This window comes from Hemitrygon akajei, chromosome 2, assembly GCF_048418815.1.
Source record: "Hemitrygon akajei chromosome 2, sHemAka1.3, whole genome shotgun sequence".
Lineage (NCBI taxonomy): Eukaryota > Metazoa > Chordata > Chondrichthyes > Myliobatiformes > Dasyatidae > Hemitrygon > Hemitrygon akajei.
Genome location: NC_133125.1, coordinates 106,168,307 through 106,183,204, shown reverse-complemented (window position 1 = coordinate 106,183,204; position 14,898 = coordinate 106,168,307). Strand labels below are relative to the sequence as shown.

The 14,898-nt window shown below is 42.1% G+C and overlaps 1 protein-coding gene across 8 annotated transcripts in view; it reads left to right on the top strand.

The window, feature by feature from the left end:
* The window catches only part of gli2a (GLI family zinc finger 2a), a 510,119-nt gene that overhangs the window by 376,058 nt on the left and 119,163 nt on the right, over positions 1–14,898 (top strand). For all 8 annotated transcript variants that reach the window (XM_073026911.1, XM_073026859.1, XM_073026885.1 and 5 more), the window contains one exon: positions 60–251. In XM_073026911.1, coding sequence (XP_072883012.1) covers positions 60–251 — 192 coding nt within the window. The remainder of the gene's footprint in view (positions 1–59; positions 252–14,898) is intronic.

Genomic DNA, 14,898 nt, shown 5'->3' with positions numbered 1-14,898 from the left:
AAATTCACAAAGCTTTTTACAACTTTAAGAACGGGTATCTTTTTTTCTCTGCCTTGCAGTTCCTCATGAGCACTTGAAGGACAGAGGTCTGTTTGGCTTGCCTCCTCCCCCACCAGGAGCTAACCCAGCTGAGTACTACCATCAGATGACCCTAATGGCCACTCATCGAAGTCCATACGGTGACATCCTCATGCAGACCAGTGGAACGGGCGGTCCGACGCACATCACAGATTACATCAACCCTGTGGACAGTAAGTACTGTTAGACTTCCTCCTTTGTCTTCCTTTTATCTCGGGGATCAGGAAGCCCACTGTGGCTCAGTGCTCAGATTTTCTCAAAGGAAGTCATTTTCAAAAGAGTTCAGTTATCCTTATCGGCATTAACCCTTTGAGGTCCGCCTGACAGCATTGCAAATGACGTGTCTGTCGCATTCCTCTGTCCACATGCTGCATTAATCTGCAACCTTCATTTTCCAGAGTAAAATTCCCGTCAATTACTTACTTTTTCCTTCAAAAGTGTTTCTGGTGATAGATGGAAAATTAATGGCAATGTCTCGTCTACAGAAACAGAGCCGGACTGAAACGTTGAGCACTCATTCAAGTTTTGTAGTATTTACTTTGAATTAGTATTTTTCTGGAAAATTATACTTATTGCAATTTAGCATGAATCTGAAGAAAAACAGAGCCATTTCAGAACAGAGAGGCGCACAATGCTTTCGATAGACATTTGTATCAATTGTGGTCTGTCTTGAAATCATGTTAATGGTACTCAGAAACAAGCATTCGCTAAGAGACAGCAGGGCAGATAAACGGAACTCCACCCTATGGGACAATTTCTTCCTATTTTCAAAATAATGCTCACGTGCAATTGCACGCTGTTTACAACCGTCTAGCTTACACTGGGATTTCTCCTAACTTATCCCAAACCAGCTGGGGTATGTGTCGCTGACTGGGCAGCATTTGAAAGCGATTAGGATGTCTTCCATCAAAGTGAAGTTGACATTCTTGTGCTTCTAATGGCCTGTAGGCTATGTGTGCATGGACAGATTGCCCTTGGAGGGGAGCTAAATCTCTATGAACGCTTTAGAATGGAGTGTTTAGTGAATCGAGGCAGCGGCTGCCGACAGTCACAACTCCACCCCCCCCCCCCCCCCCTCACCACCCACTATTTATAAACAGAGCTGGAAGACTCTAATACTGGATTGTACACATTTTTCTGGTTTGTTTCTTTCATATTTCTCGCTCGGTGGAGTGCTCAAGGAAAGAGCGGTGCACAGACCTGCTCTTTGTCTTTCAATTTTTGTTTAGAGGATGTGTGTTGTGCAGAATGTGTGGAGCTCAGACTGAAATCACACCGTGTCGCCAGCAGGAGCCACAGGCTTCCAGCTTTTGGTTAGTCGCAGATTCCTGACAATCCAGATTTTGTAAAGTGTGCTGGCACTGCAGACCATCTGTGCCCAGCTCGTGCTGAGAGCATTTTATCCGTGGTGTCTGGATCAACTTAATTTCTCCTATAGAAGCAACTTCTCTAAAGTTCAAAGTTCAATGTAAATTTATTATCAAAGTACATACAGTTATGTCACATTCGCAGTAGAACAAAGAAATATAGAACCACAGAGACTGTCAAACAACCAATGTGCAAAAGAAGACAAGCTGTGCAAATACTCAAAAAAAAAGTAAATAAGTTATACTGAGATCATAAGTTGTGGAGTCCTTAATTCTGAGTCCAAGGCTGTGAAATGAGTTCAATGTTGAGCTGATTCAGGAGTCTGATGGTGGAGGGGTAATAACTGTTCCTGAGCCTGGTGGTGAGGGACCCAAGGAGGCATTGTAGCCTACTGGCAGCCAGTGGGAGAGTTGTATGAAAGAGCCTTGCGAAGAGTGAGTAAATGTACCACCCAGTGATTTGCTAATCTTTGCCAATAATACCTGCTCTGTGATGAGTTAAGCTTAACAGAATCAGGTCTATTATCAGTGATGTATGTTGTGAAAATAGTTGTTTTGCGGCAGCAGTACATAAAAAAAAGACCATGAATTACAATTGGAAAAATATTTTCCTTTTGAAGCCCACCACCCTGACAGCAGCTCATCAGAATCCACTGTCCCAGGCCAGTTTTTATCTTTTAAAATCTTTCCTCTCCCAGGGGTGAGATCTTTGGAGTTTCTGTAGCTCTGGCATTTTATGGGATAGGGTTGCTAGTCCCATGCCCAACCCTCCTCCTTTTGCAGGGTTAGGGATCTTCCATAGTGGAGTTAAGAAAAAAATATATTAATTAAATTAGTAGTGCAAAACTTATCAATTGTCAGAATATAACAAACCTGTTTTAATATCCTTAGGCTAGGGAGGCAAAAAAATAGCAATATTCCTAATGTTGATTAAAACAGTGACTTCACTTTAAAAATTACTTAATTCGCTGTAAAGCACCTGGGAGGTCCCGAGCCCGCCAAAGGTACAGCATTAATGCAGGTTCCTTTCAGTGAACTGATCCGGAAATGAATTTCAGGGACCTCAGGTTAGGTACACAGCTCAGCTCATTATCAGTGCCCTAACTGACCTATACGAGGATGCCATTAATGAATGTTCAGGAAAAGTGTCAATCTGGTGAAGTGGGTAGTTCAGTGGGAAGAACACTCAATGGCCACTTTATTAGGTACACCTGTATACAGACAGACAGACATACTTTATTGATCCCGAGGGAAATTGGGTTTCGTTACAGTTGTACCAACCAAGGACAGCTGCTCATTGATGCAAATATCTAATCAACCAATTATGTGGCAGAAATTCAATGCATAACAGCATGTAGTCATGGTCAAGAGGTTCATTTGTTGTTCAGACCAAACATCAGTATGGGGACGAAATGTGATCTAAGTGATTTTGACTATGATATTATTGTTGGTGCCAGATGGGGTGGTTTGAGTATCTCAGAAGCTGCTGATCTCCTGGGATTTTCACACAGAACAGTCACTAGAGCAGGGGTTCCCATCCTTTTTTATGCCATGGACCAATACTATTAAGCCAGGAGTCCGCGGACCAGAGTTTACAGAGAATTGCCCGTGAAACGAAAAGGCATTCAGTGGGCAGCATTGTGTGGGTGGAAGTGAACAGGTCAGAGGAGAATATTTGAAGCTGACCGGAGGGTGACAGTGACTCAAATAACCACACATTACAACACCAGTGTGTAGAAGAGCATCTCTGCGTGCACAACACCTCGGACCTTGGAGTGGATGGGCTCCAGCAACAGAAGACCATACCAGGTTCCACTCCTGTACCTAATAAAGTGGCCACTGAGTGAATACTGGAGAAGGGGAAAGGAGAATTTGCAAAAGGAGGAGGGGAAAGCTGAGTTGGAAGTAAGGGAGAACAGGAGATAGTAATTTTGACTCTAGATGTAAAAAGCTGACTGAGAAATGCTTTGAATTGTCCTTGACTTTAAAGAAGCTAATTGTTCTTTCAGTAGATGAAATTTCAATATTCATTCAGAGCAATTGTGCTTTTTTGCTGGTTTATAGGTAAGAGTTCAATGTGGAAGAAAATCCTAATTTTTTAATAAAGGGAAATCTTGGCTGGAGCTAGGAGCTGAGGGTATAAATTCATACTAGGGCCATGGGAAATATATGCTGAGGCTGGCTTAATGTTCTGTCATCACTCCTGCATTATACCCGCCTCAGGGTGCTTGATGATGTCATGAGGTGCCTCTGAAAGGGAAGGGGTTCACTACCTAGACTTACGGGCAAGGCAGTGGGTATATTTAGCAGACTCTCACCATGCCAAAGACCATGTTTGGCTCTGACCACCAACACTGTCTGTGTGGAGTTTGCACGCTACCCCTATGTCCCAGTGGGTTTAAGCTGCATACTGTGATTTACTTTGTTTTATTTAGAGATAACAGTGCAGAGTGGGAACTTCCAGCTTTGAGGCTCACTGCCTCAGCAATCCTGACAATGCACACAAAGTGCTGGAGGAATTCAGCAGGTCAAGCAGCATCAATCCCCGGTTTACCCCTAACATAATAACAGAATAATTAACCTTCCCGGTATGTCTTTTTACTGTGGGAGGAAATTAGAGGACCCAAAGAAAACTCATGCATTCCTTGGGGACAAATGGGCTGTTTCCACACCATATCAGTCTCTGTAACTCAAATTTCCATCATTTTTTGAGACTACTTGGATATAAAATTCAAATCCAGACACCGTCAATTTGAACTGGGCATGATCCCTGACATAATATTTTCCACACCCAATGGTAGTGCAGTGGTTAGCAGAATGCTATTACAGGTCGGGGGTCGGAGTTCACAGTTCATTCCTGGAGTCCTCTGTATGTCCTCCCCATGGAATGTGTGGGTTTTCTCCAGGTCCTCTGGTTTCCTCCCACAGTCCAAAGATGTACTAGGTAGGTTAATTGGTCATTGTAAGTAGTCCTGTGGTTAGGTTAGGGTTAAATTGGGGTTGTAATGGGCAGTGAAGTTTGAAGGGCCTGAATGGCCTTTTCATGATATATCGTTAAATTAATAAATGATAAGTACGACTGGATTGAGGTCAGGCAAATGCATCCAGAGTATTCCAAGATACAGCCTGGATTAGGCCCATCCTACACTTAGAGCCTTGCTGCCCAGCAATACCCTGATTTAACCCTAGCGTAATCACAGGACCGTTTACCCTACCAACTGGTATGTCTTTTGGACTGTGGGAGGAAACCAGAGCACCCGGAGGAAACCCACGCGGTCATGGGGAGACCGTACAACTCCTTCCAGGCAGCAACAGGAATTGAACTCAGGCCGCCTGTACTGTAAAGCGTTATGCTAACCACTCTACACTACTGTGCCACTCCATTGATCTCTCAGTCCAGAACTTCGACCATGCAGTGCTTTCTATTCCTCACTCTCCAATGTAAAACGGATGTTCCCCAGAGCATATTATATCAATGATCATTTCCAGGTGGCTCATAAGATGCTTGTACATCTGCATTGTGTCAGACATGCATGCATTCAAGTCACATAATTGACTTTGCAAACCTGAAACTACCAGCGAAGATTGGACATCCTACATTAGCTGAACAACTGCATCACACAAAAAAAACTGAAGCCCCGTTTGCTGGGATGACAATTCAGAAATGAATTACAGGATCTCCATTTTGATAGTTTGGTGCATGCAGATAAGGAACTCTGAGCTGAACTGAAATATGCCTTTCAATTTTGTGTTTTATATTCTCTGTTTTTCACTCATTTTCTTTTGCCATTTCTGCCATGTTTTTGTGCATGGGGGTAGGTGGGTTTGAGATTTTTTTCTTTGAATGGGTTGGTTTCATGGTTCTTTGTTTCATGGCTGTTTGTGGAGAAGACAGATCTCGGGGTTGTATAATGCATACGTACTTTGATAAAAAATCTACTTTGTATTTGAACAGACTAAGCTTGCAATGTTCATGATGGAATCATTATTCTCTGGTCCATTAATGTCTGTGCCTATTTTAGTTCATGCCCCTCAAGACATGTTTCTGCCGTCTCTAATCATCCCTCACACTGGAGTTGAATGTAGCACAGGGTGGTGGCTACTCATTCGGAAGGTTGCAGTGCCTGCTGTCTTTATGCCAGCCTTTTAAGCAGCAGGTCTGCAGTAATTGAAGATCATCCCCAGGGTCAGCATGGCAGAAATGCTACAGTAGCAAGCTCTTCATATGGCTTCCATCAAGAAACATGAAACCCTAAGCATACCTACTTCATCCTAAGTCGAAAGCACATCAGCAGGCTTTCAAAGAACCTTTTTAAAATCCAATTCACTTTTTTTTAAAATCATGGGCCCCAAAGAGTCATGTGCAACTAAAAAGGTTCAATCCAACTTCTTTACATGAATTTCATTCTGTGTTTTACTGAAGAATTGACGTTTAATTATTTACTCTTGTGATCTACATATTGAGTAATCATTGCAAGCCGTGTTACGGAGTCATAGGTGAAAGGTCAGAAATTTAAGGCTGCTGATATCACAGTCCATCTGGTGTGCATCTCAATTTTTCCTGGCTTGTATGAAGAGTAGCTGAGGGAGTAGTTTCTCCTGCATACTCTGAACTCATTGAACCTCTGGCTGAAGAGAGAAAAGTCGAATCACACCTTCACTGTTCTTCCCATGATCCTGGGTTGAAAGTAGGGGCATTGTTCTAACACTGGGACCTTGCAAACGAAATGGAGTTGTTGAAAAGCCTCCCTTCTGAGCTGATCACCTAGTTACTAAAGCAGCAGATGTTTGGAAAGGAATGTTTATAGATTAACTGTGTGAGGAAATATAGTTCAGGCTGTGGCCACAGAACTAATACCAGTAGAAATATTATAAGGATCCACTAGGACCGAGAATACACTGGGTCTACATCATAGAAGTGGTTAGACTGTAAGGAATGAGATGAACTACCACCCATGTGTTCTCTGTGGGCCTTAAGAAAAGTCTTCATTCCACAGCCCTGTTACAGGCCTTCAACAATCCTGTCCAATTTTTGTTATTTTTCCAGGCTCCAGTGAGGATCAGAGCATAATGAGGGAAAAGCTGATAAATTAAATGCAGTCCTTTCAGGATGATGACATAATTACGATTCGAGGTGATATCACTTACCACAGAGCAGCAGATTTCTAACAATTCTCTTAATCTCAATTGCACTTGAATGCCTGGATATCACGAGAGAACTGGTATTTGTATAAGATGCCAGTTAGTCTGATGAGTGATTTTACTCAGTTTAGGGGCCCACTTTATGATAATAGCCTCTGTTGGTTCACTCTGATATACTAATGACTGAAGATGTTGATGGTGAACTAAAGTGCCAATACTCCTATAAAATTTTTGAGAGCTTTGATTGGTCAGTATGTGGAATATGCAGGATAATTAACCAGTGAGGAAGCTCTTGGAATCGGTCAGTACAGAAGGAAACAACTTGACCCATCCTGCCTGTGCTAACTTACTGAAAGAGTCGTCCAATTCATTCCTCACACTTTCTCCTCCCCCCCCCCCCCCCCAAATGATTCTACATTTGTTTCTTTGTGGTAAAGCAGACATTTTTTCAGTTTTGGCTAGTAAACACTTCGACAGTTACCTTCGTCCCCTGCCACTGTACCAAAGGCAAGTGAGGACTGGGGTACTCATCAGCCTTGTGGGATGAGCTCTATGTGCAGTGTACTCTGTCCATCGGTAGTTCAAACATTGGGCTATCCTGAGCAGGTATCAAGGACCCCCCACCATCCAGGCCATGCACTATTGGGAAGGAGGTGCAGAAGCCTTTGGCTGTTACCCTTCAACCACCAGTGTGGATAACTGCACTCTTTTGAACGATAGATTAGAGGTTGATAGATTCTTGATTGGTCAGGGCATGAGGGATACTTGGAGAAGGCTGGTGTTTGGGCCTTAGGCAGGAGATTGAGAACTTGGATCAGCCATGATAAAATAGCGAGAGCAGAGTTGATGGGCTAAATGGCCTAATTCTGCTCCTATATTTTATGGTCTTATGAACTCAAGAACTCCACAACTAGTGTTCTCAGATTATTTATTATTAATTTGTTATTATGTTTGCTTTTAATCGGCTCAGGCTGGTAAAACCTGAGGTTCGGGCATAACTGAGTGCACTCATCTCTCAATTGCTAGGAACTTTCAGACTATTCTAGTGGTGTTTATGTTGTGGTGTTCTGGAGATTTGCATAAATATTGCTGTGTAGGTCTAATTGCTTAATGCTCCGGTGTAGATAGCAGTTGTAGATATTACTATTGGGACAATATATACCCTGTTCATGTTCTATAGTCTTTCAATTGAATTCATCATATTTATTATTGATTTCCGTGTGTTTGGAATGGCTGTATCTATTGAATAAGTTGTTCTTGCTTGTTTATCCTGTAGTATTATATCTGGGCAGTTATTATGGATTGTCCTATCAGCCGTAATGTAATTTGTGGGACCCTGACTTTAAAACTGGATCAAGCTTGTATTTATAGCAAGGCATGGCATCTTTTCTGAGTTTGTATTTTAAAGCAAGATTTCGGTGAATGAAGTTTGTCACTTGATTGTGCCTGTGTCAGTAATCAGATTGAGTTAAACTGCTGCAGGATCCGGTAAATGTATTGGATTGTTTCTGATTTCTCTTGGCATTTTCTACATTTATCATCTTGAATTTGTTGGTCTTTTATTATGTATTTTTGATAATTTTGTGTTAATAACCTTGTCCTGTATTGCCACAAGAAACCCCTCTGTTTCTGGAAAGGGGTTTCCAACTCTGAGCCAAGCATTTGATATTTGCTTGTCAACATCGGGTCTGCTCAGACCATGGGGATGTCTTCCATGGAGGGTCACGCTCTTCCATTGGTTAACTTTCTTTTCTGTAATGATAATTTATTCATTTTTTCTGGGTTGTGCTTTCATTTAAGTTTAGTGGTGTGTCCTTCTTATCTGAATTGCATTTGCTCATGTGGAGTGCTGAATCCTGTTTTTGACTGTTGTGTAAATTTTCTATGTCTGTTATTCCTATTCCTCCTCCTGTCCTAGGTAGTGTTAATCTAAGCACGCTCGAGTGTACCTAATGTTTTCTGAAATTTGTCATTTCAGTTCTTATTTTGTTTTCTCAGCTCAAGCTGGTAAAACCTGAGGTATGGGCAAAGCCAAGTACACTCATTTCTCAATTGCTAGGTACTTTCAGACTATTTTAGTGGTGTTTGGTATTGTGACTTTCTGAAGAGTTACATAAATATTACTGTGTAGGCCGAATTGTCTAATACTAATGCGTAATGACTTTAGGATGATACCAGTTGTAGATACTACTATTGGGACAATGTATGCCTGTTCATCATCATCATCATCATCATTATTATTAATAATGTGTTGAGGTGAGTGAAGTTATCCACACTGGTTCACTAGCCTGATGGTTGTAGAACGTAACTGTTCCTGAGCCTGGTAGTGTGGGATGTAAGGCTTGTACCTTCCTCCTGATGGTAGTAACAATCAGCTCACAATAAGAAACAGACAGGTTTAATCTCCAGATTGATCTGAATTACCTGTTCTGAACAACAGTACTAAAATTGGTTGGTAATGCAAACTTGGCATGTTGGTGTTTTGATTCCTCCACCTTTAGCCTTCAACAGAAACAATATAGTTGCTTCTGTATTGTCACACTGATAGATCTGTTTACAAATCTCACAGCCAAGTGAATTATTTTACCCATGATTCCACTTGCTATTGCTTTGAGCATTACGCTTACTAAGAATGGCACAGTGTTTTGAATATAGCTTTGCGTCCCATGATGGATCTGGACACGTATCATCCGGGTTCCTATATTTAATTAGCTATACAGTGCGGAGTAGGCCCTTCAAACCACCCTGCCCCAGCACCCCCCAACAAATCTGATTGAACCCTAACCTAATCACAAGACAATATACAATGACCAGTTAACCTACCCAGTACATCTTTGGACTATGGGTGGAAACTGGCAGCGCTGGAGAAAACCCATGCATTCTTCAGGGATGTATAAAGAATCCTTACAGAAAGGCACAGAAAGCCCTAAGGTGTAACAGTGTCACATTAACCACTATGCTACCTTAGCTCCCTAGAGGAAGTTATCAGGAGGTGTATAGGTTGCATGTGCCAGCCAACATCGGTGTGTCGAGAACGTAAAGGAAGAACCACTGAAGGATTGGAAAAAAACAATTGTTACTCCCAAACACTTCAGGAAAATATGTGCTCTCACACAAAAGTCTCTGTTTGACGATTTGCTTTCATTTAAGTGGTTCCAAAATTTGAAATGCATTAGTGAAGCTCAATTTCCAGCCCACACATGCAGATATAAAACAATTTCTGGAATTCATTGTTGGGATCCACAGGTACTGCCAGATTCTCACCAAGTAAAAATCTTCTTGCTCATCGTTGCCTTTGAAGTGACTAATATTGAGCCTCTGATCACTGAATTTAATGGGGCTCCTTTGTTTCTGCCACTGGACGGTGGTACTCTTCAAGGTATTGTTGGTGAGAGCCTTGGCTATAGTCAAGCTACTCAATGTCAAGAGCAGGTAGTTAGATTCTCTTCTGCTGGAAGTAGTCAATGCCTGGCTCCTTAGTGGAGCGAATACTATCTGCAATTCTATGGTGCATGCTTCAATGTTGTCCAGGCTGCTCTACATAGTTATGGGCTCTTCCATTTTCTGAAGAGATGCATTATGCAGTTATCAACGAGTATCTCCAATAATGACATTATGATGGAAGGAAGGTGTTTGTGAGCTGAAGAAGGTTGAGTTGAGAGGCACTAGGACTGGGATATCTGACACTGACAAGCACACCCATCTTTTGTGTAAGGTGCGATTCCTTTGTCTATTGACTTCAGTATTTCTAGCGGGCTTTAATCCCACTCTCAGTCATGTGCTGCCTTGATAGGTTCGTTCGTTATGTACTGTGTCACATGACATGATCTTTCTGTGACCATAATTGTTCTTGGCAAATTTTTCTACAAAATTGGTTTGCCATTGCCACCTTCTGGGCAGTGTCTTTACAAGACGGTGACCCCAGCCATTATCAATACTCTTCAGAGTTTGTCTGCCTGGCATCAGTGGTCGTGTAACCAGGACTTGTGATATGCGCCAGCTGCTCATATGACCATCCACCACCTGCTCCCATGGCTTCACGTGACCCTGATCGGGGTTGGGGGGGCACACTAAGCAGGTGCAACACTTTACCCGAGGGTGACCTGCAGGCTAGCAGAGGGAAGGAGCATCCTACACCTCCTTTGGCAGAGATACATCTCCACCCCGCCACCCATAAGAGCAGTCACACTAACTTCACTTCTGGAGATCAGCTCTTTGACCTGCATTTGGACAAATGCTGAGATGAAGTCCCAAAAAGACCCAAGCTTGTGTCAGTGGTTGGGCCGAGATCCTTCAGTCCTGAAGAAAGGTCTCGGCCCGAAGCATCGACTGTTTATTCCTCTCCATAGATGCCTGCTCTGTTGAGTTTCTCCAATATTTTGTGCTTGCTGCTTTCATAAAAATGAGTAGATTGTAGTGTCATCAAGTGATACAGCGCAGAAATGTTCACCTGACCCATACATTCTAATCCCATTACCTGTCCTTGCTCCATAACTTTGTATGTCTTGATGATCTAAGTGCTTGTTAAAATGAACGTATGTACTGCCAACACACCTTTAGCTAAAGCTTTCCAGATTTACTTTGATGAGTAAAGACATTCCAGTCACACTGCCGATGACTGATTTCACTCTGCTGATGATTGAGGGTAGACTGACTGGATGATAAGTGGCAGGACTAGACCTGTCCTGCCTTTTGTAAACAGGGCCTACTTGGATAATTTTCCACCTTGTCAGGTAGATGCCAGTGTTGTATCTGTAACTGAAACCATTTGGCCCCAGTTGAAGGTCTTATTGAGAGGCCTCTTGCAAAACTGCAACGCCACAATATTTCATTCAAGAGCCGTCTTGGATTATACACTCGAGTTTGGAAGGGGTCTTGAACCCTGACCTTCTCTGTTAGGGGTGAGAGTCCAGTCCTCCGGGTGACATTCGACGCTGGGAGCAATCAGAAGCAATATCTTGATTTCAGTGAGTGCAGTCATTTGGTCACGTGTGTTTTGTTAAGCTTAATGTCGAGACTTCTGCAAATCAAGCAATCGTTGCAGATGTGACCTTAAAATACCAGCCTGAATAGTTTTGATTCCCGTGGGCAGTTAATTTGCCGAGCTGGAGTCAAAGAGTCCCCCACCTTGTCTCGCACTGAGTGCTGGTTCTTGTTGAATAATAGAACACTCAAGGACTGTGGGAAAAGTAGGAGTTCCAGGCCCACAGCTGGATCTGAACTCAAAATGCAACATTCTGCTGAGCCAAGGTAAGCGCAAGTATTGCTCAGAAGTGAGCTGTAACCAGTTGTTTTAACACCACTGATACATTGTAGATCAAGACTTGCTCTGTGTGCAGCTGAAGCCACTTCCACTAGAGCTTGGCAGTCATATTGTTGACTAAAACAGCCTGTAGAATTTCTCTAAATACAACTTTGCAGTTTAGTGAGCTACAGATCTAAACATAAGGCTTTCAGCTTTCAGTCTGAATGCCTAGTCAACACTTAACCCTCAATCGACATCACAAAAAATACATTATCTGCTCATTATCACCTTGCCATTGGTGTGATATTTGTGTGCAAATTGTTTCATATTCCTGTACTGCAAGAAGGATTTCACTTCAGAAGAACACGAGCTCCGAGGTGCTTTGGGACTTCTGAAGGTCAGGACTTTGTTTTTATTCATATATCAGTGATGGGCATCCATGTCAAAAGCAACATCTCTCTCCCCTCCTGTCAGATTCCTTTTCTTCAACCCTTTACCTTTTCCATCTATCACCTCCAAGTTTCTCACTTCATTCTCTGCTCCCCCACCCATGCACCTTCTCCTTCACCTGACCTCCCTTATCATCTGCCAGCTTGCACTCCTTCCCTCCCTGACGTTCTTATTCTGGCTTCTTCGCCCTTCCATTTCAGTCCTGAAGAAGGGTCTCGGCCTGAAATGTTGACTGTTTATTCATTTCCGTAGATGCTGCCAGTTCTGCAAGTTCCCCCAGTAGTTTTTTTGTGCGTTTTCACAGCCTATATATAATCGTTTTAAGGGAAGGTGGTGATGAGCTGCTTTTTGAACTGCTGCTCTGCATTAGTTTGGTACAACTGAGAACGTACAGCAATTTCAGAAATCAAGCATGAGAAAGACTGCTGGATATCCAGAGCACACACAAAATGCTGGAGGAGCTCAGCAGGCCAGGCAGCATTTATGGAAATGAATAAACAGTCGACGTTTCAGGCCGAGATCCTTCCTCACTCCAGCTCGGAAGAAGGGGCTGGGCCTGATATGTCGACAGTTTATTCATTTCCCTGGATGCTGCCTGACCTGCTGAGTTCCTCCAGCATTTTGTGTGTGTTCTGGATTTCCAGCAAACTTTCTCACACGTGTGTTGCTTCAGAATTTTGCTGGGATCTGAAGTCACATTGGTTAGACTGGGCAAGGAAACACCAAAAGGCAACCAACCTATTGGGCTTTTGTGATAGTTGTCTCACGCTCACCATGATCAATAGCAGCTTTTCATTCCAAATTTACTGTATTTCATTAACTAAATTTAAATCCCCCTCTACTGTGGTGGGATGCAAACACATATGACTTGATGGTTCATCCAGACATCTGAGTTGCAAATCAGCTAACATATCTATTCTACTCCTTAAACATGCTATTTCAAATATAAGGTCTTTCTTCCAAGAATAGAAGTCAATGTTTATTTGTGGTTTTGATCAGCAGACGTTTCTGGCAGGTCCAGTGAGCACCTATATTGTTTCTGTGATATATGTGTTCAAAGCTTGAAAAGGTAGAAGATACAAGAACCTCAGGATTTGCACCACCAGGTTCAAGAGCAGTGACTACCACTCAACCAAAAGGCCCTTGAATAAAAGGAGATAATTACATTCACTTGCTCCATCGTTGAAATGTTCCGACAATCATTCATCTCACTTTAAGGACTCTTTATCTCATTATTTGATGTTCTCATTATTTACTTCTATTTATCTACGTTTGCATTTGCACAGTTTATTGTCTTCTGCACTCTGGCTGATCTTTCATTGATCCTGTTACAGTTACTATTCTATAGATTTGCTGAGTATACCCACAGGAAAATGAATCTCAGGGTTGTATATGGTGACATATATGTACTTTGATAACAAGTGTACTTTCAACTTTGAATATTTTCACAATTATACGGATTCTTTGTCCACGTTTTAAATTTTATTTTGAAAGACGTGGGCTTCACAGGAAAGGCCAGTATTTATTGTCCATCCTTAAGTTTTCTTGAGAGCAGTTCTGAGCTACCTTCTCGAATGGTTGAACCGGCTGTGACTGTATCCCCACAGTGGTGTTGGCTATTTTCTTTCAAGGTTCAGACCCATCAAGTTTGAAAAAATAATGAAAAGCAGGATATTTCCATGTCGAACTGGTGTATCACCCATTGTTCAAACACCCACTGTGTAGAGAAAGAAAGAAATTGTGCAAAACAATAAAACAAGCAAATAACATTCAGAAGTGAGGTTCACTAAGTCCTCAGTCACTGCTGAGTCAGAAGCCCAGCAGCTGTTAGTTTGGGAACAGGCACTGTGGCCCCATTATGAGCTGAAATGCCTGTTACTGTACTGTACTGCTCTAGATTCTATGTTCAATATGCTGGATGTTATTCTGTTTCAAGTCTTGTTGGACTCGCACATTTAGTTAACTGGCAACTATTCCATTATACTTGAGACCTGTGCTTTTTAGAGAATGGAAAGGTTTTGGGATGCATGAACAACAGGGTGCAATCTCTGAACTGTGTAATCAATGTTGGGATATGTAAACATTTCAAATTTCAGACTAAATTTATTAGCAAAGTACATATATATCACGGTATACAATCCTGAGATTCATTTTCTTGCAGGCATACTCAATAAATCTATAATAGAATAATAACCATAATAGAATCAATGAAAGACCACACAAACATGGGCGTTCAACCAGTGTGCAAAAGACAACAAACTACGCAAATACAAAAAGAAGGGAACAATAATAATAAATAAATAGGCAATAAATATCAAGAACATGAGATGAAAGTGAGTCCGTAGGTTGTGGGAACATTTCAATGATGGCTCGAGTGAAGTTGAGTGAAGTTATCCCCTCTGGTTCAAAAGCCTGATGCTTGAGGGGTAATAACTGTTCCTGAACTAGGTGGTGTGAGTCCTAAGGCTCCTGTACCTGCTAGAACAGAGATGCAGATGAATTTCTTTATCCAGAAGGTAATGAATCTGTGGAATTCATTGCCACAGATGGCTGTGGCGGCCAAACAATAGGATATTTTTAAAGCAGAAGTTGATAGGTTCTTGATTAGTCAGAGTG